This window comes from Chelonia mydas, chromosome 7, assembly GCF_015237465.2.
Source record: "Chelonia mydas isolate rCheMyd1 chromosome 7, rCheMyd1.pri.v2, whole genome shotgun sequence".
Classification (NCBI taxonomy): Eukaryota; Metazoa; Chordata; order Testudines; family Cheloniidae; genus Chelonia; species Chelonia mydas.
In genome coordinates this window covers 59,914,948-59,942,703 of record NC_057853.1, presented here as the reverse complement: position 1 = coordinate 59,942,703, position 27,756 = coordinate 59,914,948, and the positions used below count along the sequence as shown (strand labels likewise).

Sequence of the window (27,756 nt, the reverse complement as noted above, 5' to 3'; positions counted from 1 at the left end):
CAACAATACCATATGTGGTTGCAGTATCTGTCTAGGGTTGCCAGGCATCCGGCTTTCGACTGGAACGCCCTATTGAAAAGGGACCCTGGTGGCTCTGGTTAGCACCGCCGACTGCGCCATTAAAAGTCCAGTCAGCAGTGCAGTAGGGGCCTGGGGCTTAGACAGGCTCCCTGCCTGCCCTGGCTACGCACTGCCCACGGAAGTGACGGCCAGGTCCCTGCAGCCCCTAGGTGCTGGGGTGGCCAGGGACTGGGAGGCTCTGCATGCTGCCCTTGCCCCCGTCCCCAGGGCCAGCTCTGCAGCTGCATTGGCCAGGAACCATGACTTATGGGAGCTGTGGGGGGCGGCACCTGCAAATGTGAAGGCAGCACACATCGCACAGAGCCGCTTGGCCACCCATGCGCCTAGAAGCTGCAAGGGCCTGGCGGCTGCTTCCTCAGAGCTGCGGTAAGTGCTGCTCGGATCCCGCATCCCCATCACCTGCCCCAGCCCGGAGTCCCCTCCCGTATCCCAAACCCCTCATCTCTGGCCCCACCCCCGAGCCCACACCCCCAGCCGGATCCCATATGCCCTCCCGCACCCTAACCCTCTGCCCCAGCCTAGTGAAAGTGAGTGATGGTGGGGAAGAGTCAGCGATGGAGGGAGGGGCATGGAGAGACTGGGAGGTGAGTCTGGGAGAAGGGGCGGGGCAGAGCTGTTTGGTTTTGTGTGATTAGAAAGTTGGCAACCCGAAATCTGTCACCGCTAGCTCTGGGGGAAATGGTGTCAGCGACACACGTACACATACACACACTCAGGAACAATCCTATGGAGCTGTGAATTGAGTGCCGGAGGAGTGGTGCTGTTTACGTGTATGGTGAGTGTGGCCATAGGGAAGGGCTGGGCTGATGCGGGCATGGTCAGCAAGGATGTTGATTCCAGAGGCTGTGGGGGGAAGGTTTTAGTCCAGTAATGGCTGCAGCCGGGGTAGCCAATAGGCGCCAAATCTGCACTGCCAGATGCTTTTAAAAGGACCTTGAAATCTTTGTATTTACTAATTATTATCAGTTTTTTTTTTAATTATTTTCTCTGGAAGCTGGACCTTGACCATAAACAATTGACTTGACTATGCCCGGCCTGAGGTGAGTGGGCTGGTGTTTTGGAGCTGGTTCCAGGGGGAAGGGTTTGGGTGACACACACAGCGATCAGGACGGTGTGTTCTGCAGGGGAAGGGTTTAGCTGACGCACACTGCAAGGCGGGCTATGAATCAGGGGAAGGGTGTGAGCGATGCACGGGGTGGTCAGGGTTGTTGGTTCCGGGGAAGGGGGCCGGGTCGCTCCGATGTCATCGTGCTGCGCGCGAAGGGCCGGTTCTGATATGTCCGCGCTAGGCGGAGGGTGCGGGCGGAGGCGGACTCGGCGGGGCTGCGGGTATTTCGGTCTGAGCGCCCGCTGCTTTCAGCCCTGCCCCGGGCGGGGCCCCGATCGAGCTGTTCCACCCCCCGCTAGGGCCGCCCTGCTGGCGCCCCGGGCCGGTTGTGCTGGCTGCTCGCGAGCCGCGCGGTCCTGTCCTGATACGCTCTGGCGCTTTCCCCCGTTTTCTTGTAGCTGTAATAGCCGGGCCGGCAGGGAGACTCTCCGTGCCAAAGGAGAGGTCTTCAGGAGGAAGTTGTTAGAAAACAGGCTTCATAATGGAAACCGTGTTGCAGTTTCAACCTTGCTATTGCTGTCAGCTAGCGTAACTGGAGAAGTAATGACACGGTTCCGAAGATGCCGAAGTATTTCCAATTTGATTTCGGTAAATAAAACGCTTTTGCAATGTTTTGTTTTTTAATACCTCTTAACAAAGTTGCACTGTGCCAGTGTCGTATATTTTTTAGTGGTTTTAATCACCATTTGGGATGGGGTGTGACTTAGACTGTACTAAGCCTGAAGGTGAGTAAGGACTGAGCTAAAGGGCTCCATATCTTTTGTAGCCCAAATGGTGGGGCTTCCATTGGCATCACACACTTTTTTCTGTTTATTTAAAACCAAAAATGTCGGACATTTTGGAAAAAATTGTAAAGAGAACATTAATATTCCATGGTTTAAACACCTAAAATTCAAGATATGCTCATTATGGCTACTCATGTAATCCTAACTCTGCCCCTTGTGTGTGTGTGTTTCAATATAAGTTTTAATTACATGATATTATGTAATAAAGTTGACATGGTTGCAGAAAAATGGTGTCTATTTTGGGGAGATGTACATTACATGAGGCAGCACTTGTTTTTTCCTGATCCTCAGAGGTTTCAGGCAGTTTGTCTCTTAGGACTTCTGTTCTGGGAAAGTACATCTGTTTGAGTTAATCAGCATTTAGACAGTAGTGACATTTTGGGCAGGATTTTCCCCAGCCACATGGGTGAATTGAGTGTGTGAATCCTTGGTTGTAAGCAAGATTGTTGTAAGCAACAATATTTAATATTACCAATTCAAAAATTATAGATGCACAAACTCATTATGGCATCATCTTGTCTTTATTTCTACTTTACTTCTCTCCTAGACTGGCCTTTGGGGATGTTGAAGAAAAATTTAATGTTGTTCAACATTGTGCAAGCTGTTCAAAAGAAAAGTGGAGAATTTGATGTAAGATTTATATTTCTGCTTCTGCATCGTGGTCTATGAGATTAGGAGTGTGTCACTGTATTGTGGCTCCCACTGGCAAGTGAAAAAATTCCTGGTCTACAACAGTGTTAAATTAAGCCAAATACTTATTTTATTAGACTTCTCTAAATCTAATGTGAATTAGAAGCACAATGCTTAACATCTTTAAGATATTGAACAAATATTAAGGCTCACAACCTCTTTAAAGTTGGTACTGCAGCTATGTCTTATCCTCATATTTGCAGATGGGAAACTGAAGCAAAGACATGCAGTGACTTGCTCAAGGTCACTCACTGAGCTTTGTGTGTATATAAAAAGATCTTCTACACTTTCCACAGTATGCATCCGATGAAGTGAGCTGTAGCTCACGAAAGCTTATGCTCAAATAAATTTGTTAGTCTCTAAGGTGCCACAAGTACTCCTTTTCTTTTTGCGAATACAGACTAACACGGCTGTTACTCTGAAACCTGTTTACATTATGGAGACTGCACGGACATAGCTGTGGTGCTGTAGCTATGCTGGCATAATCCCATAGTGTAGATGCAGCCTACACTGATGAAAGGGGTTTTTCTGTTGTCATAAGAATACCACCGCCCCAAGCAACAATATGTGCATCTTCACTGGGGTTTAGGTTGGAGTAACTATGGTATTTAGGGGTGTGGATTTTTCACAGCCTTAATTTTAAGTGTAGACCGGGCCTTAGTTAGTGGCAGAGCCAGAAATAGAACCCAGGAGTTCTGGCCTTTAGCTCCCACGCTCATTCTATATTAATCATAATGTAGAACTTGGATTACTTTACCAAAATTGATTTTTGGTTTCTGAGTGGCAGTTCATACAAAGGTAACTATTTTTCATAAAACCCAGCCATTTCTGAGTTAAAGTGGATGAAAGGAAGGGTGTCTTTACTTGTAAACATTTTGTAAGTTATATTTGTGTTTTAAAAGTGAGTTAAATGACAAGTGTTGTTACCTGTCACTTCATTTACAACCCCAAGCACTTAAGAGTGAAGAAATTAATAGCTGCAAGATACTGTAAATCTTGCTCCTACACATATGAGAAAATAAATGTTATTTTCAAATAGAAATGCATATTTCATTATAACACATCAACTTGAAGTCTGGTTTGTTTTATTAATGCTTTTTAAAAATATTTTGATAAGTACTTTCTTCAGATTCCCTTAAATGGGAAAACTTTGTGTTCTTTATCAGTTGGCATCAGTATTTTTGGGTGAAGTGTTTCTAATTTTTGTTTCTTGAGAATGATGTATGTAGCTTAATAGGAAAAGTGTGTTCTGTGTTTGTACAGTGCCTAGCCCAATAAGGTCCTGGTCCATGACAGGGGCTCCTAGCTGCTACAGGATTACAAATAAGTAATAAAACAGTATTGATTTATAATAAAATTAAGAATGTATGTGGACTTGCATTTGAGACTGATTAATGTGTTACTGATGCCTTTGTTTTTCAGACATGTTTATATTTTGAGACTGGTGATGAAAGAATATTGATTTTTGCTTTGGAGCCAAGGTAGCTGTGATATGTTGCAATAGACATTTATCATATTTAATAAACACGTTACTCTCAAGTGGGAGTGTAAAATGGGATAATCTCTAGACTAGTAAATATTGTTTTGAAGGGCTTTAGTGTAGTAAGTGATATAACAGGTATGTACAGTGTTGTCATTTTTTGTACCTTTTACTGCTTTTTTTAATGAGATTTTGTTTTTGCATGTTTTAACATCTTCCAGGTTTTTTATTTTTCTTGTAGTAAATTAACATAATTTTTAAATAAATGGGAAGGAGAAACATGGGACTCAGTGGCCTTTTTTCCTAATTCTGAAAGATGCTGTGAAAAAAGCGAACCAAACACCTTCACCATCTCGTGACTCTGTCTTGAGCAATTGCAATTCAGTGACCTACTGTGAGTTAAACAGTGTTAGTAGGAGTCTATTACACTTGCCTAAAACTACTGTTGCTGTGGAATATAATCCAAATTTTGGGCTGAATATGAACTATTATAGGATCAAATTAATTAATTGTTTACTTTAAATCCAACCATAAATTCCAAAGTGGATTTTCTTTCAGGCTGCATCCTATCCATAAATCCCATTCATTGCCATACTGGCTAAAGCCCAACTCAGCTGCATTCAAAGTAATTTTTTGCAGTTCCTTATGCTTTTTTAAGTCAGCTGATAATTGACAGACTGTTACAAAATCTCCTCTCAGATAGGGCATGGGAGGTTTTGTGGCTTTTGTATTTTGAATCTTGCAACTGTGGGCCTGGTTAGCCATGAAAGTCACTCAGTGTATTTTGTGTTCAGGAGGGAATTATCATGGCAAGGTCTGAGTGAGTTTGCTGTGAATAGCTGCTTATATATTTTCTGACCTCTTGTTATGTTCTCGTGCTTCCTTGCACTGGCTAAGGGTGGCTAGTCAACAGATCATGTCTGGATTTTGCCTAGACATTTGGTGGGCATTACCAGTCAGTGGTTGAACTCTTTGCAGAGGTGGTGGAAGAAGTAAACAAGTGTCTTTTGAAAGAAATTACCAGAGTCCGCACCTACAGTTGCAGGTAGGGTTATAGCACATCATTGGAAGAATGCAACCTCAACTGCCTTGAAAGGGAACAGGTCACATTTAAACCTAAGCATAGGCAAACTCCTCTCTCTCTTTTTTTTTTTTTTTCCTTCTTGGCATCCCACATGGTAGATTAAAAATTCCCAACCAGCAGATAGGGAACAGGACAAAAGTAAAACCTGTGACCACTTAAATAGCCACATGAACATGCTAATTTTTCCTGTTACAGCAAGTGCAGAGAGCTGATTTTGTTGAAGGACAGTGACAATAGACAGGAACGTTTATTGTCTTCAACTGATAAAGACCAGAGGGGCTTCATATAATCCAGGAGGCTTTCCTCTCTGTTTGGGGTACTGAGATAGGAAGGAAAGCTTAAAAGTGTGTGCTGTAACATGTGTAAATCTTTTTGGTCAGTGTCCACAAACATGGATGCTCAGTGACCAGTTTCTGCTGAATTGATTATGGAAGGGTACATTGTGGTGGTTTTCTGCCTGGCGGATCTGTGACAGTGTCAGAGCGGCCTCAACCTACCACAAAGAGTATAAAGGAGAAGGACAGTCATGAAAACTTTTCCAGAACTTTTCAGTTTTCAGTTATTCTTCCAGCTCCTACAAGGCGGACCTGCCTCATAAGTTTAAGTCTGTAGAGACAGGTGATCATCTGTCTCACATGATGACAAGCAGTACTGAGGGGTGTGCAAACCCCCGTGATGGATTTATTGTCTTACCTAGGAGAATAGTATGGTTTGTGTCTTTTTCTTATTGTGTCTTCCATCTCCAGGTGATTCCTGTACCACTCTCTCTTGTGCTACTGAAGACATTAAAGAGTCCTTTATTGTACAAGCGCAAGAACAATGGATCGAATTACTAGAAATCTCAGAGCACTTGGATATCACGCAAGTATGAAACAAGATTTTCACTTCTCATTTATTTAACCTTAATCCCTTCTGGTTTGTCATTTCATCGAAAAGTATCCTTTACATGACCAGAGTTAAGCTGTAGGCAGTTGTTGTAATAGAAGATACTGTAGGCCTGATTTTTTCAGAGGTGCTGAGTACTTAGTTATCCAGGTGAAGACATTGTGCCCTGCAAGTGCCCTGTATCTCTGAACATTAAGCCCTGTATCAGTAATTGCTGTAGGTAGATGGTTTGGTGTAGCATTTATTTAAACATTGCTTGTATAACCTCCTATTCCTTTTATTTGAATAAAAACCCTGAGTTTCCCAAAGGTAGGTACAGTTTTTTTAGCTGTTTTCTTAACAATTTAATTTATAAAAACACCCTTTATGTTTTGTAGATTAGTCACCTCTCTGCTATACAGTGTCTGTAAATAAAGCTCAGAAGCCAGGGGGAGTCAGAAATGTCTGAGGTGAGGGGATATAAGAAATAAGTCTTCATCTGATGTGCCAGTCATGTGCACACGGTCAGCTGAATTTGTTACTGGAAGAGCAGGTACAGCTCCATTTGCTCTAGTGGAATAGTGCTAGTGTATGCCAGCTGACTGGCTTTTTGGTGCACTTGCCTGGGTAGAGTTTGGAAAGCTCTTGCCCTTCTTGTTTGATCAATGATTAATAACTAGCAGCAGTGTAGCTTGTTGTGTCCTTTGGACCCATTACTCCTTGGAAATCACATCTGCAGCAGAAGTGAGGCACAAGCCAAAAATTAAGTCCCTGCTTTTTCTTTTAACTTGGACACACCCTGGTTTATCTTCATGCAAGCTGCCTGGTCAGCACTACACAGAGAAGCCTGACTTCAAGCAAAGCTGAGGCTTTTCTCACCCTGACTCAGAGAAAGCTCCTGTGAGGAAATGGGAACATAAATACTTAACTTCGTAAAGGACCTAGATGCCATGAATAAAACCAGACTTGCTTTTCAAAGTGAATATTAACACCCCTTCAGTACAGGAAGGGCCAGATCTTACCTCATGATCCTGAAGAGTTGACTGGCTAGCGTCTCGGCAATGGCACAGATGTGTTTGTATTACTATTTAAAGGAATGCAAGTGTTTAATATACCCTCTGTCCATTGGGAAGTAAAAGGGCTTGATTTTCAGCAGGCTGGGATGTGCAAATTATGTTTATATGTTGAAACCAAACTAAAATAATTAAAGATGCTTCATCCTGGGCTGTGTAAAACTCCACTAAACTGAGACAAAAACAGCATTAGCCAGACCAACTGCCTTGCTGTGTACAAAACCAGACATCAGCATGAGATGAACTTCCTCTCTCCTTGCATCCTGCAGATCCCCTAACACCACAACTTCTTTACAAACTCCGCATTCTCCAAATGCTTCTCACCATGTACTAATGGTGAGCATATTCAGACAGTTTCAGTCAAGGAAATGAATTTCTAAGTTGAGGGCCCTGTCCTACCAGCAGCATCCTCTCTAGTAAACCAAGGAGGCTGTACTCTGAGCACTTCCATTGATCTTGTGTCAGCAGCTCAAAAGGGCAAAGGCATCTCAGGCAGGCAAGCCTCAGGCCATCTAGAGCTTTACAGGCCAAAATAGACACCTGAAACTCCACCCAGCGGCCAATAAGCAGCTGGTGCAGATCACAGAACACTGGTGGTAGGAGCTCCTGGCAAGTTACCCTAGTTATTCTGAAGCAACTTTAGTTTCCAAATGGATTTAAGGTACTATAGCCCCATGTTGCACTAGTGAATGATGAAGGCCTGCATGACAGAGGCCACCCAAATTGGGTTTGACACACATACAGAGTAAGCTAGCTGCCTGTCTTGCTGTGTGCATGCAGAAAGTGGGGTGTGCATGCAATGCATTCATGTGCATATGTGCCTAGGAATGTACTGAAAAACAGGCCCAGTGAGTTGGTAACAAATTTCAGACATGCGAAGTCTTCCCTTCATTGTTTTATAAATTCATCATCAGTATCATCAAATGTGCACAATATACTGAGAGCCATTGCGCAGCTGGAGTGACCATAGAATCATAGAACTGGAAGGGACCTCGAGAGGTCATCTAGTAGTCCAATCCCCTGCACTCAAGGCAGGACTAAGTATTATTTAGACCATCCCTGAGAAGGTGTTTGTCCAACCTGCTCTTAAAAATCCCCAGTGATGGAGATACCGACAGCCTCACTAGGCAATTTATTCTGAGTGCTTAATCATTCTGACAGGAAGTTTTGGATGATGGCATCGTACCAGACATCGTAGAGTGAAGTTCCCAGATATGGCTCAATTCTGAGAATCCATGAATCTCTGGGGCAGTCCTGCAGGTGATGTCAGGTAGGTGTCAAGGTGCATCAGTGAAGAGTTTGAGAGCACAATGAGCTGGGGTGTTTTTGGCCCTCTTGGCAACTTGGTCAAGGAGCAAGCAATTGGAGGAAGACCAAATCTCGCTCAAAGTTGAACCATTTTATGCACAGCATTTGATGCTGACAGCGCATATAGAATGCCTCTAGCTGCTCCAAGTCTGCTTGTAGGAGGGTCCAGGTTTCTGACCCATACAGCAGTGCAGGCAGTACACAGGTTTGATAGATCTTGAACTTTGTCTTAATGCAGAAGTATTTTTGCATCCATAGGCAAGACATAGACTTCATTCAAGAGGCAGTGAGACCATTCGTCAGTGGATGTCCAGTTTGCTGCGACCATTTGAACTCGTCCCCACCTGCACCAGGGTTTCTGGTAGCCCAGCTCTGAGGCCTGGTCTACACTACAGAGTTTGTTTGTTTGCAAGGCAGCTTATGTTGACCTAATTCTGTAAGCATCTACACTAAAATGTTGCTCCCACCGATGTAACTCGCCCTCTCCACTGACTTAGTAACTCCACCTTCACGAGAGGCATAGTGCTTAGGTCAACATAGTTTGGTTGACACAATATCAGTGACACTGCGTTACTTATGTCTACATTAGTGGCTTCCAGGAGGTGTCCCATGATGCCCCATCGTAACTGCTCTCGTCACCTTTTAGAACTCCACTGCCTGGCAGTCAGATGCGCATGTACATGCCCCTCCCCCTTTAAAGCCACACAAATTTTAAATTCTATTTCATGTTTGGTTGGTGTGGAGAGCTCACATAGCAACTGCCCAGATGACCATGCTAGCTCCACGCAGCAAACGTGCTCTTGCCTGGAGTACACAGCAGGTGGTGGATCTCCTCGGTCTGTGGGGAGAAGAGGCGATGCAGGCACAGCTCTGATCCATCCGTAGAAACGTTGACATCTATGACCAGATCACTTGGGGCATGGGGGAGAAGGGCTACAAAAGGGACGTGCAGCAGCGCCGTGTAAAAATCAAGGAGCTGCAGCAGGCGTACCAGAAGGCAAGGGAGGCAAACTGTCACTCTGGTGCGGAACCGCAGACATGCTGCTTCTACAAGGAGCTGCAAGCCTTCCTTGGTGGAGACACCACCACCAAGAGCCCCATGGATACTTTGGGGGAGCTGAAATCAGAGGCCCCTGCAGTCACAACAAGCAGGAGGAGTTTTGGAGGACAGGTGAATGGGGGAATCCAGTGGCACAGTGAGCCAGGACCTCTTTCTGACTGCTGGAGCAGTTGAGCAAGTCCCTACTGTCCAGCACCGGTGAGCCTGATGCAGGGGTTGGAACCTCTGGTAAGTATGCTGTTTGTTTTGATGTTGCAGGGACATGTGTTCATTTACTCTTTTTTAATCAGGCAAGAAGAGAGAGCAACTCTGCCTCTACTGGTTATTTCACTCTGTGCCTCTCATTCCCCTGTTCAGCTAGGCAAAGGGGGCCCTGGGGAATAGTCTATTTATGTGCACCAGGATGTCCTGGGAATCCTCCACAGAGATTTCAAGAAAACTTTCCTGGAGGTAGTCTGCAGTCTTTGAAGGTTTCTGGGGAGGACTGCTTTATTTCTTCCACTGCAGTAGGACACTTTCTCACACCAGTGAGCAGTTACATCAGCAGGCACCAATGCAGCACACAGGCTAGCAGCATACGGATCCAGTCTCCAGCCAGACTTGTTCAGGAGCTGTTCCCTTTCAGCCTCTATTACCCTTGGGAGTGAGATACCAGCTAAAATTACCACCACCTGTAGAAAACGTGCTAGTATTCCATTCAGTTGCCCTATCGACATATACTGATGCCCATGTGCTCACCCCTATTATTGTCCCAAATCGTCCCTTTCCTACCCTGGGCCATAATCATGGCTAAGGCTATGTTTCAGTCACGGATATTTTTAGTAAAAGTCATGGAGGGGCGGTCCGGGGGTACCACAGGAGGTGGCTTGGGGCAGGGATGAGAGGGAGTTGGTGGGGCTGGCAGGGGCTTCCTATCTTGCTCCACATCTCTGCACTCCTAGGTGGTGGAGGCAGGGGTCCCGCTGCTCCCACCACAAGCACCAACTGCCGCGGTTCCCATTGGTTGGGAACTGCAGCCAATGGGAGGTGTGGGGCGGGGCCGGCGGATCCCCCCCAACCCCTCTGCTGCCTAGGAGCTTCAGGGGGGCCATGTCAGTGGGAGCTAGGGAGCCCCCACACCCCGAGGTAAGTTCCCCTCCCCCCTGCACTCCCCCTGCCCCTAGCCCTGAGACCCCACCCACATACCCGAACTGCTGCTGCTGGCCCAGGGGCTGCCCAGCTTGGCAGAAGTCATGGAGGTCATAGAAAGTGACGGAATCTGTGACCTCCGTGACAGACTCACAGCCCTAATCATGGATGAATACCAAGGGATCATGTAGTGCTTGTAACTTGTGTGGATCAAGGGGAGTGAAAACACTTACAGTAGTACCTCTATGCATTGTGCTTTTTGCAGCTGGAAATTTGGCCTTGAGGGTCCCTTCATCCACACCACTGGAACAGCTCAGATGATGAGAAGAAAGGGGATGAGGGATGACATGTTCCAAGAGATTCTGCAAGCCTCTGGTGTTGCACATATTGAGCAGAGGGCTTGGAGAAGCACCCTTGGGGACAGAATGGAAAGAGATAGTGCAGAGAGGAGTGACACACGCAGCAGGTCATGATAGCGCTTCTCAAGCTCCAGATGGACATGCTGGAGATTCTTATAGACCTTCAGGTCCAAGTAACCCTTGCTTGCCTCCCGCTGCAGTCTGTTGATAACTGCATTCTGGGACCTCCCTACACTCCCGGCCCCTACATTCCACATATATTTCTGGGCCATTGCAGTACCCCTACCACTCCACCCCGAGGGAGAGTACACACAATCCGAGCTGAACATATACTGACCTATGAGAGACATGTTGGTGTATTTGTGTTTGAAATGAGAATGACTGTTCTTTCTCCTTCAAAGGTTCTTTTCCCTGTATTTATATAGTTTCATTCAGTTACAGTTATTTTTGTTTGCATAAGTTTGGAATAAAAGTCTATTTACGGAAACTTAGTTCATCTTTAATAGTTCACAACATGTGGTAGCTGGGGCTGACATCATTCAACGATAATAGCAATAGGTGCATTTGCAATGTGTTATTGCAAACACACACACACAGCACTCATAAGGTTCAAAGCGGAGTGCTAAAAAACAATGCCAAGTAGAGTACACTACACCAACACTCACTACTGTGGCTCACTTTTGAAATAGTCTTTCAAAGCCTCTCTGAGCTGTAATGCTCCCCGTTGATCTCTTCTTACAGCCCTGGTATCTGGCTGCTCAAAATCAGCCGCCAGATGTTCTGCCTCTGTATTCCACCCTGGCAGAAGCTTTCCCCCTTTTGCTTCACAGGTATTATGAAGTGCGCAGCAGGCAGCTATAAGCCTGGGGATATTTTTTTAATGAAAGTCCAATCCCATGAGTAGACAGCCCTAGCACTGATTCAAATGACCAAAGGCACCTTCAACAGTTATTCTGCACCTACTGAGCCTGTAGTTGAAGCACTCCTTGCTGCTGTCAAGGTGGCTAGTGTAAGGTTTCATGAGCCATGGGAGTAACGGGTAGGCTGGGTCTCTAAGGATCACTATTGGCATTTCCATATCCCCAATGGTAATCCGCTGCTCTGGAAAGGAAGTCCCTGCTTGCATCTTTTTGAACATCTTTCTCTGTTTTTAAAGATGTGTGTGTCATGCAACTTCCCTGATCAGCCCGCGTTGTTGTTGTTAAATGTCCCTGGTGATCCATCAGTGCTTGCAATACCATAGAAAAGTAGCCCTTTCTGTTGATTGTACTCCTTGGCAAGGTGGTCTGGTGCCAAAATATGGATATGCGTGCCAGCTATTACCCCCATTGGAATTTGGGAACCCTATTGCTGCAGAACCATTCAGAAGGTCCTACATGTTGTCAAGAGGACACGATTAATGGCCTTGCACACTTGCATCACATCAACCCCCCTGGTGGATTTCCCAACTCCAAATTAATTCTTGACTGATCGGTAGCAATCTGGCATAGCCAGCTTTCACACAGTGATTGCCACTTGCTTCTCCACCATGAGTGAAGCTCTCATTTTGATGTTGCTGCACTGGAGGGCTGGGGCGAGCTTCATGCACCATTCCATGAATGTGGCCTCGTGCATCTGAAAGTTCTGCAGCAACTGCTCGTCATCCCAAACCTGCATAACAATGCAATTATGACAGAATCCAGAGGTCCGGTGCTCTGTGGAACAGCCCCTAGGATTACCCCTTCAGTATGTTACCCCCCTGTGGGTCATTCTCAGAGGGTTAAACCCCTTGGCTTTACTGCCTCCTGGGACCAAACATCTGAGCCTTCAGCACCCTGGTTTCACTCAGTGAGCTCCCCTCAGTGAATCCATTTGAATTGGACTCCTGGAGAAGGCTTGCACATCCAAAGGGAGCAATGCACCCCTAAATTCTATAATCAGGAGTGACTCTCAGACAGTGTTGTAAAAAACAGAAGGATTTATTAGATGTCTGGAACACAGTGTAGAAAGTCTGTGGTGAACATGAGAACAGAAGGTTACAGCAACGTCCTTCTGGGTCGGTCCTGAGCCAAGAGCTCTCTCTGACCCCCCTTGAATACCAGTCCAGAAGAATGTGCTGCTTCCAGGCACATTGTGTTCGTAACGGTCAGCACAATATTGAAAAGCAGTGCAGGATCCATGCTTGTCACAGAGATGGTGCATGTGCGGGTTTGTGGGGCTTTTGAAAAGATGCATGAAACATTATGGATTGCAGATGATAATATGGGATGGAGAAAACTGCATCATGGGATGTTGAAACCATGTTCCTTGTCACCCCTGCATGACTTGTTTGCCCCAATGAGGCTTTTTAAACCCTTCCCAAAACACCCTGCACCAGATGGTGAGCTACCCACAGTGCACTGTTCTCTGCATCGATGCAAGTGCCACTAGTGAGGACTTGCACTGCTGACACAAGGAGTGTAGTGTGGATGTGGAAAAGTGATTTTAATTACTGTGGCAGCTGTATGTTGACATCTTTGGTTGACCTAATTTTGCAGTGTAGACATGCCTTGAGGTTTTTGAACCTTGATTTTCTGCTCTAAGATGTTTAAATCCCATAGTGCTGGTGGTATCTTGGAAACTTTGAAGGGCACAGCTGAAAATCTCTGGCTTCTCCACAAACAAGGCAGCATCCCCAACTTGGGTGGCAGGTATCGAAGGCTGGGGAAGGCTGAGGCTCCCCAAACAGTCTTGCGTGGCCCTGCTCACGCTCCGCCCTGGCCCCTTCCTGTTTCCTGGCGCTGTGATGTGGGGGGCTTTTCCTGCCAGGGCCCCAGGCTGGGGCTAATGCGGGCTGGCTTGCACTCCAGGGATTGGTGGGGGGCGTGCCACCTGCTCAGTGCTCCGTGGCTGGAGGGGGCCATGCCGCCAGCCCTCCTGCCCAGCACTTGGGTGGGAGGAGGTGTCGCCTGCTCACCCGCCTGACACTCCAGGGCTGAGGGAGGAGGGTCACTCAGGTGGCCTGGGGCTGGTGTCACACGGGGGCTCTGGGCTTTGGCAGGAGGGGTGGGGCCGGGGACTAACTTCCCCAAGCCCAGGGTTCAGAGGCGCTGACTTTCTAATTTCCCTGGGCGTGCTCCGGCCCTCCCTTCCCTCAAGGCTCTGCCCCTGCTCTGTCCCTGCCCCTTCCTACCCCTGCTCTGTCTCTTCCCACCCCATTCTGCCCCCTCTCCTGAGCATGCCCCACCCTCGCTCCACCTCTTCCTGACCCCACTGCTTCCCCTCCCACCCCCAGCGCCTCCTGCACGCTGCTAAACAGCTGATCGCGGGTTGAAGGCGCTGCGGGGGAGGCAGAGGAGCTGATCGGCAGTGCTGTTGGTGGGTGCTATTTTTTTTCCGTGGATGCTCCAGCCCCGGACCACCCACAGAGTCGGTCTCTATGCCGGGGTTCACCCACCGCCCATGATCCTAAGCATACTCTTAATTGGTAAACATTTCTTGACCAACCTTGATTCTAATGTGTAGAGCTGCCAAGTCCTTGTTTCCAGTTTTTTTTTTTTTTTAAGCAGAAAAGAGTTTTATTTGTGTAACACTTACAAAGAATCACCAAAAAGGATAAAGGAATCAAAACAGGAATAAGTATTTAAAGATGAGGAAACTGAGGGACTGAGATGTGAAGTCACTTGAGCAACGTCAGGCAGCACCATGGTGGCAGAACAAAGAATAGAACACAAATGTCCTGACTTTCAGTCTTGTGCTTTAAACAGAAGACCCTCCATCCTTTCTCTTCTCCATTTGTGGAATGAGGCCTGGAGTTTTATATTTGTTTGACAAAGCCTTGGCTGGGATGATTTGATTGAGGATTGGTCCTGCTTTGAGCAGGGGGTTGGACTAGATGACCTCCTGAGGTCCCTTCCAACCCTGATATTCTATGATTCTGTGATTCCATGTGCTTCCAGTTAGTTATGTGTTACCTACGTAGTCACCTTAAGATAATAAAATCATAGTACTTAAAATGAAGAGGTTAACATAGTGATGCAAAATCAGATATGTATGACACTGGGTATAAGGTAATGCTCTGTGGTTTACATTTTATTTTCCATAGTAAAATGCCTTTTAAAGTTGAAAAGTGGGGGATGCATCTGAGTAGCCCTAATTCTACCTTAATAATGTTTTTGGCTAGGAATTGTATTTGCTTATAAGTAGGCTATTTAAATTTTCAGTTGAAGGAAATTATGGGGTGCGGTTGTCAGACAAATATTAAATGACAGACAAATATAAATAATACTTTATAACTTCTAAAACACAAATTGTCAAACTCACATATCAAAATATACCAAATATACTTAAGTAACATTTTCTTACTTTGCTGATCATCTGTAATCTTTGAAGATTAGTGCTTGAGATATTTTTCCATAGGTTTGTGTGCCTTTGATGAACTTGACAGTCTCTAATAAAAATCAAATCCTGCCAACCCTATGCCTGAGTGTGATGTAGTGGATCTACGCCCCCTTGAATTCAGTGGCAGTTTTGCTCCTGTACTCAACGCAACACAGCCTGTGTGACATCAGAGCTTTGACGCCAAATCTGCAACCTGCCCTGCCGAGGCTTTCAGGGAGCATTTCTGCGTCGCTGATTTGGGTTGGTGTTTTGCCAGGCTGGGGCCTGGTCGGAGGGGGCGGGGCCCAGTAGGGGGCGGGGCCCGGGGCGAAGGGGGGCCCCCTCCCCCAGCAGCCGGGAGCCGGGTGGGGTCGGGGCCGTGACTCCAGCGCGCGCTGCGCCTCGGCCGTTAGCAGGGAGGGCGAGCGAGTGATGCTTTTACCCGCCGGCCCCGCCCCGAGTCTCGCGGGAAGTGACGTCAGAGAGCTTGGGGAGAAGCCCTGGTTTCCGGGCTGGTGGGGGGTTGCTGCGGGCCCTGGCGTGGCATGGAGCGGCCCCCGGTGGGCGCGGCGCTGCGGGGGCAGCCCGGGGGCAGCTGCGGCCCCTGGGAAATGCGGGAGCGGCTGGGAACTGGCGGCTTCGGCAACGTCTGTCTGTACCAGCACCAGGTGCGGGGGAGCCTCCAATAGCCACCCGGGGTAACCGCCCTGCTCCCCGCGCGGGTGTCAGCCGAAGCCCCAGTAGCCCCCCCTTGGCCCTCGCGTGAGCCGCTGTCCCGACATTAGGGGCTTTGTCTTACAGAGGCAGCCTGTTGCCGCCCTCCAGGTTTTCACACTTACTATCCGGTCACCCCTCCCCCCCCCCCCGCCTGGGTAACCTGCCCCTGGGTACTACTCCCCCCCGGGCCAATCGAGTCAATAGCTACCCCTATCCCCGGTAGCCCGTGCCAACTACTGGGTAATCCCAGCGGATCCCTGGGTAGTGCCCCCACCCTTGGGTAGTCCCTGCTGATAATTTCTTCTATCTAATGCCCCCCCACCCCCCCCCCCCCCCCCAGCATAACCCTTCCACCAAACCCACTGACCCCTGGATAACTCCTTCCCCACTGATAATTCCCTACCCCGATCAATTTCATTCTGGTATTTCGGTAACTCCATGTTGTTCTCTCCACTGCTTTCCCCAACACTCTCTGATCTCTGTGACTCCTGACCGCACTGACCACCCCCAAATACCTAATAACTCTCCCACCTCAGCTCCACATAGATGCCCCTGATAACCTAATGAACTGACCCCACCAACATCCCTTCATCCTGACCCGCTCATTCCCCCCTTGTTCTGGCCCTACGCTGATTTCCCTCCCCCATTGGTCCCCAGTATCATGCCCCTCTGCTACAACCATCCCACTCCACTGTGCTGAAACCTGGCTAATTCCCAGACTGATTGTTGTGCCATAGCACATTGATTGATTGTTTTTCTTGTAGGATTTAGGTGATAAGATAGCTATTAAATCTTGTCGACTGGAACTAAGCATGAAAAACAAAGACCGGTGGTGCCATGAAATTCAAATCATGAAGAAGTAAGTATGCTCCATCATGACCTTTTCCCTTGCTTTTGGGAGCGGGTGTCTTCAAATCAATTGGGGAGCATTTGCATTTCAGACTCATAAGTAGACCATAGACTTTTCTTTTGGTCTTAACCTTATCCTAAGATGTGAGAGTGAGCATCTTTAGTCCACTGGAAAGAAAGCTGTAATTAAAAAAAAAAAATCAACTTTACACTGATACTGTAAAGGTAAAACACTATAATTATGATAAATTAATAAGCTTCTTTTTTTACAGTCTTATAGTTTTATGGAAAAACTACCCTCTGCAATGAGATGTCTTGTTTGCTCCTGGCCCAGACATGAACTTTGCATGTGACAGGATTTCATAGAATTCCAGTTGGCTGTTTTGCGTTCACATTACTCGGTTTATCGAAGAGAAGGTTGAGAGGTGACTTGATCAATGCATTTAGGCACTGCTATGCAGAAAAGGGATCTGAGCAGTTTTTTTTTTTTTTTTTTTTTAAACCTGGCTGACAAAGGGTCCAAGGGCTGGAAGCTGTAATTGGACAAATTCTATCCTGAAACAAGACATGGTTTCCTAGTATTGGAACAGCTTACCGGGGGGAGTGGGGCACCTACCATTGCTTGGAGTCTTTAAAAATCTTTCTGTTATACTGACTGCCAGTTTTGGGGTCGGGCAGGGTGGTATGGGGTGTGGTTCACCTGCAGGGATCATCTGGGCACGACTCACCTAATCAATTTCCTGCCACTGCTGGGGCCTCCTGCATTTGTGGCACCTCAGTCTCTCCTGTCTTCTGTTTGTGGCACACAACAGTTTAGTTTAACCTCCAAGTTATTGGACTCAATATGGAGGTAACTAGGTGAAATTTAATGGTCTATAATTAAGGCTAAGATTATGTCATGGAGGTCCCAGAGTCTGTAAAACTTTCGTGACATTTTCTGGTTCAGTCATGGGGCAGCAGGGGGCCTAGTATGTTGAGAACTACTGGCTATGCTCTAGTGATCTAATATTAATGTGTTTCCATCCTCCGTCTCAAACAAAATAGAAACTAAATTTTTATTTGAAGATGCCATAGATGCTCAGAAGCTGTAAATAAATGTTAACACCATTAGAAATTACATTTAAGGACAAGATTTTCTATAATTTGTAACATGGAAAGATGACTGACTTTCTTAAAAGGGTGGTGTGTTTTAGGGTAACTTGTAGTGGACAGACCCCTTAGCTGAGCTATTAGTGGCACTCCTGACAATTCAACATAAGGAAGGGCACAGGGCAGAGCTGGAGCTGCATTTGGCACATGAGTGCAACTCAGGGCTTTGCTATGTACACAGTACCCATCTTGAGAGCACCTGCACAAGTTCAGCAGCTGTTCTGCAAGTATGAAGCTATTATTAATGCATCTTGGGCACTTAACTCTTCTGTGTCCCCAGTACATTTGTGAGACACATATGAATCACAGTAAGCCAAAATCATCCTAATAGTAACTGATTATTTGAATTATTACTATATAGTGCTAGAAGTATACATTTCACTTTTCACAAGTGAAGTGCCTGGCTCTTGGAGCTTCTAATCTCAGTTGGATAGATACTCAATAATGAAAGGCTCAGGCTGGAGGGAGGGAGCAGAAGTATATGGGCCCAGATCCATGTTTGTGTCCAGTATATTCTGTTGTATAGACTTTCTGCTACTGCTCTGATTCGTGTCTTTGCTGCAATGGGTTTCATCCTGTTTTTCTCTGAATATTGCATGTGAGTGATGTAGCATATATAACCGATGAACATAAAACTGAAAGAAAATGCACAAGTGTAAGTGATCACATAACTAGAGCTTGTTTTATAAAACAATATTAGGTTAACATAATCCCTGTCCACGGAATTTCCCTGTAAACCTGTATGGCTTTCTATGCTGATACAGCACCATCTTGTATTTCGATAATGGAGTCCAGAGCACTTTGGCCTGAATATGTGCCTAGAAATGACATCTGCCTCTAAAATTCAGCTACCTCTCGGATGGCATGTGGCCTGCTGTTTAACAGTTCATTGCTGTGCTTTAGAAAAGAACATGAAGTGAACATTACAATAGCCATTTAAAACTGCAGGGAGAATTTTAGATAAATTATAAGTACTACTATTGGTATTTGGTCAAAACACCAGGGTTCATACATGGCATAGACTTCCTAATAAACATGAAAAGTCAGAACTTCTGTTCTACATCTCATCAGAATCACCGTGCCTTCAGTAGCATAGTAACATTTAATACCATACAGGTTCAGTCCTGACTCAGAGAAAGAGTATCAGCTGCTGAATCCCCTCTTTGCCTTGGTTTGCTTTGGTCTCCCATCAATGAACTAATCAGGCCCAGCCCTGCTTAGTTCAGTAAGAATAGAAGGGTGACATGCAATATCTGCCTGCACAGGCTGAAACACCACTCCTACATGTGAACAAAATCTCTCTTCTTACAAGAACTGCAGTAGTTTAACATTTTTGCTTTCAGCATTGTTTTCCTTTTGACAGGATTTCACCACTTGCCCAAAACATAGTACTTCAAAGGGTCACAGCAGATTCCATTACTTGACTCAGTTTACTCAGATTTGTCAGCTAACCGCTTCATTGGACAGCAGTACTGTGATGGTGAAATAGTCAGGAATGGATAAGGGCTACCGGTCTGTCACAGGACTGAGAAGGGGGTTCAATAAGGGGCTGTGTTCTCTTTGGGGGCGGGAGGCTTGGAAAGGCCAGGGTTGAGTTGGAGCATCACTTTATTTTTGTATACTTCATAAATTTGTGTTGAACAAAATGTTGGGACCATGGGGCGCAAGCCTGAAACAGACTTGGGCATGGCACTGGTTCTCTCCTGGGCTGGTCAGAGCACTCACCTGGTTACAGATACCCTGTGCATTCACTGTCCATGGGCTCATTCTCCGAAATCCTTAACTGAATTTAGAGGTCGGGCCGGGCCAGTGCTTTTGCCCACATAAAGGCACTAGAGGCTGGGTTAAAGTGGGGAAGGAGAAGTAGAAATGGAAGAAAGGAGAGAGGGAAGAAACAGTGGTAGGGAGAGATAGGGAAAGAAGAGGGACAACACTGACCGTAAAAATGGATGACAAGGTAACCACCATATAAAAAAGAGCAAAATTTTGTAGAGCGAGAAACAGCCTTTTGAGAAGGAACTAGCTGAAAACTGAAAAGAGCAAAAATTATAGAAAAAGCCAGTCTGAGGGGCAATTATGATTGAAAGGTAGATGATGTGAGTGAGGCTGCAAAACCTAGAAGGGAAGTAGAGACTAGGAAAGAAAATATTACTAGACGAGTTAACAAAAAAAAAAGATGGAAATGTTTAGAGTGTTATGGAGAGTTTGCTTTATGCAATGTATTGAATCTCTTAGTTGACACTGAGTTGGCTGTGTGTTTCCATCAGAAGTACAATCTCAGTATTACCAACTTTGGCTCTTTGGATACTCTGTGTTCCCCTCATGTTGTTTTTGAGAAGTTGACAGGTGTATTTTCAGACATGACCAGGAAATAGATATTAAATGGCTCCCCCTTTCCTTATGTACACATCTTCTACCTATGTAGGTATTCACATAGAAAAGTATCTTCCCAACACCGCTGGGAGGTAAGGAGGTATCATCCCCCTTGTACAGATACAGAAATTGAAGTGCAGATTAAGTGACATTGCCCATCGTCACACAGGGACTTGAACCCAAATCTCTTGAGTCCCAATCCAGTCCTTAACCATAAGACTAACTTTCCATTCATCACTGATCTGCTTGTTCTTAGAAGGTATGAACTTTGTTTATTGTCCTTGGGTAACACTGGGATAACTTGCTGACAATTACTTGCTGGCCATCCCACTTTTAACATTAAATGTTTTGGGGAAAGAAATGTTACTGTGCACATATTTGAAACACATTTTGCTTCTGTTGCTTGATCTTCTGCTGAAATATGTGTCAAGATTTTCATCACGCTTTCCATTTGTTTAGGTTAAACAACCCCTATGTAGTAAAGGCCTGTGATGTTCCAGAGGAGATGAACTTCCTAGTTAATGATGTCCCTCTTCTTGCAATGGAGTACTGTTCAGGAGGTGATCTCAGAAAGGTAAAACCTGCTTGTTTGAAATTATAGCTGAATAAGTGATTTCAAAGTTGACTGTACGACTAAGTGGATTGGGATTTTTGCACCTGTGTAACAAATGCAAGTGCAAATCCACAGGTGCACCCACACCAGTGTAAGAAGGGGTTTGCACCAGAGTATCTTACAGTGGTGAGTAGTATAAGTGCAATCCCCTTTTTACACTCCCATCATAGGAACTAAATCAGTGTGGTGCAAATTCTAGTAGTTAAATCAAGCTCTTATTTAACCAGCAGTGTGTATGATACAGATACATAATAGAGAAGTTATTCTGGAGTATGTAAAAGTATGAAAGATGTCACACTAAATTGTCGATTTATTTAGATTCTCACATGGCCTCCATCAGTATAGAATCTTCCTGGGCTGAAGCTACCAAAATGCTAATATTCCCTATTGATTTAGGAATGTGTTTAGGCCATTGCATGGGCGACTTTCATTTAGGAAGACACTAGACAGCACCTTGGAAGAAATGCTTAATGGTGTATTCATCAGCACCTTTCAGTAGTTTTAATAGAGGGCAGTGATATAGACCAGCACACTTTGTACTCCCTTCCCTTGCAGTGGGAATTGGGAATGACACACTTTCATTTGTAGACTAAGAAACAAAGGTAACTAAATGAGAGGTTGGACAAGAATTTGATCTTGTATCTAAAATGATGAGGAAGGCTCTTGACTACTGTGTAAATAGCAGACAAGTCAGATGTGCCACAGACTAAGGACTGGGAGAGAGGCAAATGGGCTTTAACAATGAGAGACTTTGAATTCTGTTTAATCAAAGTAACTTTTATCCTATTATATCCATGATTTTTTCCATTTCACTTTCATCTTCTCTTTGTTTTCTATGTTAACTACTTCTGGCTTTATTTGAAGCAATTGGAGCAATCCCTGGTTGGATATTCTCAGGAGGAGGAAACTGAAAGTCTGACCCTGGAGGGGACAGGTTAGGGTTACTGAACTGATAATATGGATAGCAGGGCCCCACTCAGAGGTTCTGCCTTCGGTGAATAGGAGCATGGGGAAACCCGAAGGACTAGGAGGAGGGCCAGGCTCAGGCGACCTTGGTTACATCAAATCTCATTTCAGTGTAGCATTTGTTAGGCTTTTCAGACCTTGAAAGCTGTGTTGGTGCCTGTGGCTGTTCTGGAAGTGAAATGCTCTAGGCCAAATGATCACCTCAAATGCTACACACCTAAAGAGGGAGAAGCACTACAGCATATTTTTAATCATCTGTGATCTCATTTTCATCTCTTTTCTGCACTTGTGTGGTGACATCTTTATTTTGCACTGATGTCAATATCTAGTTAAAGTTCTGTAACAGCACCAAGGCTGGAAAATAGTCTGATACTAAATTGTGGTCTTTATCAGTTACTGGTCATCTTGATCTGTGGGGAGTGTTGTCTGAAGAGAAATGAGCCTGATTCTGCCAGTGACTCCTTCTCTGTCCTTAGGCATGCTGTGTATGCCCTGTCTACACTAGTAGATCACTAATGGCACCAACTTCTAAAAACATGATCACCCTAGCACGTATTTAAGATGCTTTGTTTGGTGATAGGAGACCCAGGACAGAGGATGGAGTCACTAAAGCCAAGGGAGGACAAGATTTCAAGGGTAGGAGCATGGTTGTGAAAGGCAGCTGATAAGTTGAGGAGCATGAGGCTGGAGGACAGGCCTTCATGTTTGGGCAGAAAGAGATCATTTTAGACGCTGACAACACTTTCAGGGAGCACAGAGGGTGGAAGGTGGATGGAGCTGGAGGAAAGAAACTCCAGGGGTGGTTACAGTGATTGAATGAGAGTTTTGGAAAGAAGAGATTGGGTGTGAGATGGGGGTCTGGGTGAGTGTTCTGTAATCAGGGGACAAAAGCCTTTTCCCCTGGGTGGAGAACACATGATGAAAGTTAGAAGTTGAGAAGAATGAGGGAGAGGGGGGTGGCTCTGGGTGACATAAGAAAGCAGGTGAGAACTTTCTCAGTGATAGGAAGAGGTCATGTTGGATGTTATGTTTTTTTTCCTTGAAGAAATCCTGAGTAGAGGTAGGACTTGAGGGGGGTCAAAGATGGGGGTGGGGTGGGGGGGGATTGTCTGGGTTGTGGGTGTGGCATTCAGTGAGAGGGGAGAAGTAGAACTACTTAGCTGAGACAACGGAGTGAATATGTAGCAGAGAAAGCTTGCATCGTTGTGGGACTGCTGAGATGTGAGGACAAGGGTGGTGAAAAGCAGAAGAGAGATAATAGATGTTGATGAATTGGTGGTTCCAGAAGTGGTGTGGGCAGTGCTGAGGAGATGAGGTAATGGTAAGAGGGAGGAATTCAGTGATGGAAAGGTCAGAGAGAGTAGTATTTGGTGAAGACCAGATCAGGTGAATGAAGGAACTAAGCAAATGAAGAGATGAAGGCAGGAAGGTGGGCAGCTAGCTAGGGATCATTTTGGGACATCAGTTTGGAGGCTGAAGTAGCCAAAATGAAAGTGAGGGATTGTGAAGCATGGGAGCCAAGAGTCAGTCATTGAGGATGGTCAGTGAGATGGAATAAGGTGGGCCATAGATCACAGCAACATGGAGTGGAAGAAAGAGGAGGGTAGTCCAAAAGATGAGTGAAAAGAAGAAGCAGGAAGGCGTTGGAAGTGATAGAAATAAGAGAGGGGAGCCAAATACCCCAACTATGACCTGTGCAGGACAATTTCGTGCAAGGAGAGTTCATGAGGAGTGATTGCAATAGGAAAGGGACAAACAGGGACAAACCATCCCGATGAGCCGAAAGAATAGTAAATATGGCAGGCGACCAGCTTGGCGTAACGCTGAAATCCTAGCGGATCTTAAACATAAAAAAAGAAGCTTACAAGAAGTGGAAGGTTGGACATATGACCAGGGATGAGTATAAAAATATTGCTCGGGCATGTAGGAATGAAATCAGGAGGGCCAAATCGCACCTGGAGCTGCAGCTAGCAAGAGATGTCAAGAGTAACAAGAAGGGTTTCTTCAGGTATGTTGGCAACAAGACGAAAGCCAAGGAAAGTGTGGGCCCCTTACTGAATGAGGGAGGCAATCTAGTGACAGAGGATGTGGAAGAAGCTAATGTACTCAATGCTTTTTTGCCTCTGTCTTCACGAACAAGGTCAGCTCCCAGACTGCTGCGCTGGGCATCACAGCATAGGGAGTAGATGGCCAGCCCTCAGTGGAGAAAGAGGTGGTTAGGGACTATTTAGAAAAGTTGGACGTGTACAAGTCCATGGGGCTGGACGAGTTGCATCCGAGAGTGCTAAAGGAATTGGTGGCTGTGATTGCAGAGCCATTGGCCATTATCTTTGAAAACTCGTGGCGAACGGGGGAAGTCCCGGATGACTGGAAAAAGGCTAATGTAGTGCCAATCTTTAAAAAAGGGAAGAAGGAGGATCCTGGGAACTACAGGCCAGTCAGCCTCACCTCAGTCCCCGGAAAAATCATGGAGCAGGTCCTCAAAGAATCAATCCTGAAGCACTTACATGAGAGGAAAGTGATCAGGAACAGTCAGCATGGATTCACCAAGGGAAGGTCATGCCTGACTAATCTAATCGCCTTCTATGGTGAGATTACTGGTTCTGTGGATGAAGGGAAAGCAGTGGATGTATTGTTTCTTGACTTTAGCAAAGCTTTTGACACGGTGTCCCACAGTATTCTTGTCAGCAAGTTAAAGAAGTATGGGCTGGATGAATGCACTATAAGGTGGGTAGAAAGTTGGCTAGATTGTCGGGCTCCACGGGTAGTGATCAATGGCTCCATGGCAGCCGGTATCAAGTGGAGTGCCCCAGGGGTCGGTTCTTGGGCCGGTTTTGTTCAATATCTTCATAAATGATCTGGAGGATGGTGTGGATTGCACCCTCAGCAAATTTGCGGATGATACTAAACTAGGAGGAGTGGTAGATATGCTGGAGGGCAGGGATAGGATACAGAGGGACCTAGACAAATTGGAGGATTGGGCCAAAAGAAATCTGATGAGGTTCAATAAGGATAAGTGCAGGGTCCTGCACTTAGGACGGAAGAACCCAATGCACCGCTACAGACTAGGGACCGAATGGCTAGGCAGCAGTTCTGCGGAAAAGGACCTAGGGGTGACAGTGGACGAGAAGCTGGATATGAGTCAGCAGTGTGCCCTTGTTGCCAAGAAGGCCAATGGCATTTTGGGATGTATAAGTAGGGGCATAGCGAGCAGATCGAGGGACGTGATCGTTCCCCTCTATTCGACATTGGTGAGGCCTATCTGGAGTACTGTGTCCAGTTTTGGGCCCCACACTACAAGAAGGATGTGGATAAATTGGAGAGAGTCCAGCGAAGGGCAACAAAAATGATTAGGGGTCTGGAACACATGACTTATGAGGAGAGGCTGAGGGAACTGGGATTGTTTAGTCTGCAGAAGAGAAGAATGAGGGGGGATTTGATACCTACTTTCAACTACCTGAGAGGTGGTTCCAGAGAGGATGGTTCCAGACTATTCTCAGTGGTAGAAGAGGACAGGACAAGGAGTAATGGTCTCAAGTTGCAGTGGGGGAGGTTTAGGTTGGATATTAGGAAAAACTTTTTCACTAGGAGGGTGGTGAAACACTGGAATGTGTTACCTAGGGAGGTGGTAGAATCTTCTTCCTTGGACGTTTTTAAGGTCAGGCTTGACAAAGCCCTGGCTGGGATGATTTAATTGGGGATTGGTCCTGCTTTGAGCAGAGGGTTGGACTAGATGACCTCCTGAGGTCCCTTCCAACCCTGATATTCTATGATTCTGTGAAAGTTGCAACAGAGGCAGTATGGGTGGGAGAGAAGGGCCAGGGAGTGTCCAGGTCTCAGTGAGAGCTGGGAGATTGTGAAGTTGTGGTTGGAAGAAGTTTTCTTTTAGATGGACTTGGCATTTTAGTGGGGACAGGAGGAAGGAAACAGTTGAGGTTAAAGGAAGCAAAGTGTTAGCGAGGGAGGATTGGAGTGGGACAAGTGATTATGGAAGTGAGGAAGGCAGAAGAGGTATGTGGATTTGTGGGAGTGAGAGAGGTAGAGCAAGGACAGGAGGAAGAGATGCAAATGTACAGATGATGGTGGGGAGTGTGTGTGGTGTTAGGATGAAAGGGTACAGGGGTGGGGGAATAGAGGAGCAGAGATGAAGATTGCACATGTAAGAGGGTAGCAAATGGTTAGTAGAGCCAGCCATGCTGGGGGCAATCCAATGGACAGTTGGTTAATAAGGCAAGTGCTTAGCTTTCAAGTAGTGATCAAGTAGATTGAAAAATCCAAGAATGAGAGACAGAGTGCTTAAATCCCAAATAAATATTCAGTGATGAAGAGGGATTAAATGATAGATAACACACAGCTAGCTAGGCCTTATGATGAAATACCAATCACTTGATCTGCCTGGCTAAATATATAATTAGTAGGTGAACAGAAATTAGGTGGAGTGACATAAAAGTACTCACTGACTGCTCAATGGTTCAGAATGCCAGCTGGCATATAATGAACTCAGTTGATCTGGTAAGGGCAGTAACTTGCAGGCTGGCATTGGGTGGATCAGCATTAGAGGGTTATGCAGTCATTGCAGAAGAGAGCACACCTCTTTCTGATACATTCCAGGCATCAGCATGACTGAGGGGCAGGCTCTCTGCACTGCTCAGGTGGTGCAAAGGGAATGGAGACTAATTGCAATGCCCTAGTCAGGGATACCCTAGTGTTCGGGAGGAGTCGTCTCCAGCAGGTGCAGAGCCCATGTAGCTGGCTTGTGTGCCTTCCTACCCATAGCTCCTTGTGCTGGTGTGTGTGGCTAAGGTGCCATGCAATTCCTGCTGATGGATGGTCCATTAAGGTCCATAGCCAACTTGTTCAGATTAAAGCAGCTGTCACTCTGGGTCAAGCAGAGAACAGGGAGCTGTAACTGGTTCCCTGACCGCCCCTTCACCCCCTTAGACATAGCAAAAATCTGGCCCCGTGTGTTTCCTTCCTGTTTTTTTCATGGAGTACTAACCTAGGGACTGCAGGACATCATGCTCCGTGCGTGTGTGTGTGTATGCATGCATATGCATGTGCTCCTTTCTGTTTCTTCTTGTCACTTGGCCTGATTTTCCTTGGCTCCTCAGAAATGGTTTAGACCAGGGGTCTCAAACTCAATTTACCTTAGGGCCAGTGCCAGTCTTCAAACCCTCCCAGGGGGCCAATAATGTCACTGAAGATGGTGTTCACGCCACCTCCCCAGCCCGTTTCCCACCCTTTTCCCTTGCTCCCTTGGCCTCATGCTGCCCCAACTGACTGCCCGGCAGCTAATGATGCTGCCTCCATGGCTGACTCGGCCCAGCGACTAGTGGTGGTATCTCTGTCCCTCTCCCCCAGCCAATGGGTGCTGCAGGGGGTGGTGCCTGCAGTAGACAGCATGGCTGCATGGATCTCTCCTCCACCGGCATCAGCAGGGATATGGAACCGCTTGCAGGGAGACGAGCTGCCCGGGGTGAATTACACGTTGCCGAGTGCAACCCCTGGGAGGGTCCCAGGAGCAGCAGGATGGAGCAACGTTGTGGGGAGAGGCATGTGAATCTCTCCTGCCATCTGCCCTCCTGACCCTCCCACCCACTTTCGGCTGGCAGCCTTGAGGGCTGGATGAAAGAACTTTATTAAATGTTTCCGCGGGCCGCAGTGGGGAGGTTCTTGGGCTGCAGATGGCCCATGGGCAGGGACTTTGAGACCCCTAGTTTAGATTATTTGT

The 27,756-nt window shown here is 46.3% G+C and overlaps 1 protein-coding gene, 1 long non-coding RNA gene and 1 other non-coding gene across 15 annotated transcripts in view; all 3 read left to right on the top strand.

The window, feature by feature from the left end:
• Positions 1-354: 354 nt before the first annotated feature.
• Positions 355-11,507, top strand: LOC114018927. 12 transcript variants are annotated; one of them, XR_006292320.1, is made up of 7 exons: positions 703-1,777; positions 2,522-5,189; positions 5,975-6,093; positions 6,491-6,562; positions 8,327-8,435; positions 8,732-9,761; positions 10,927-11,507. It is a non-coding gene; the product is annotated as an uncharacterized LOC114018927 (long non-coding RNA). The 12 variants fall into 12 exon arrangements; XR_006292322.1 differs by having other exon boundaries at positions 1,239-1,777; positions 2,522-2,604; positions 4,087-6,093; XR_006292325.1 differs by lacking the exon at positions 6,491-6,562 and having other exon boundaries at positions 1,243-1,777; positions 2,522-2,604; positions 4,087-4,145; positions 4,366-6,093.
• On the top strand, positions 5,667-5,810 carry LOC114018931. Its single transcript, XR_003564118.1, has one exon. It is a non-coding gene; the product is annotated as a small nucleolar RNA SNORA12 (small nucleolar RNA).
• A 4,175-nt stretch (positions 11,508-15,682) lies between the features above and the next one.
• Positions 15,683-27,756, top strand: part of CHUK (component of inhibitor of nuclear factor kappa B kinase complex) — an 87,873-nt gene continuing 75,799 nt past the window's right edge. The window contains exons 1-3 of one of the 2 annotated variants that reach the window (XM_037905624.2): positions 15,683-16,026; positions 16,840-16,934; positions 20,906-21,020. In XM_037905624.2, coding sequence (XP_037761552.1) covers positions 15,904-16,026; positions 16,840-16,934; positions 20,906-21,020 — 333 coding nt within the window. In that variant the 5' untranslated portion in view covers positions 15,683-15,903. The remainder of the gene's footprint in view (positions 16,027-16,839; positions 16,935-20,905; positions 21,021-27,756) is intronic. The other variant, XR_005226303.2, reaches the window with a different exon arrangement.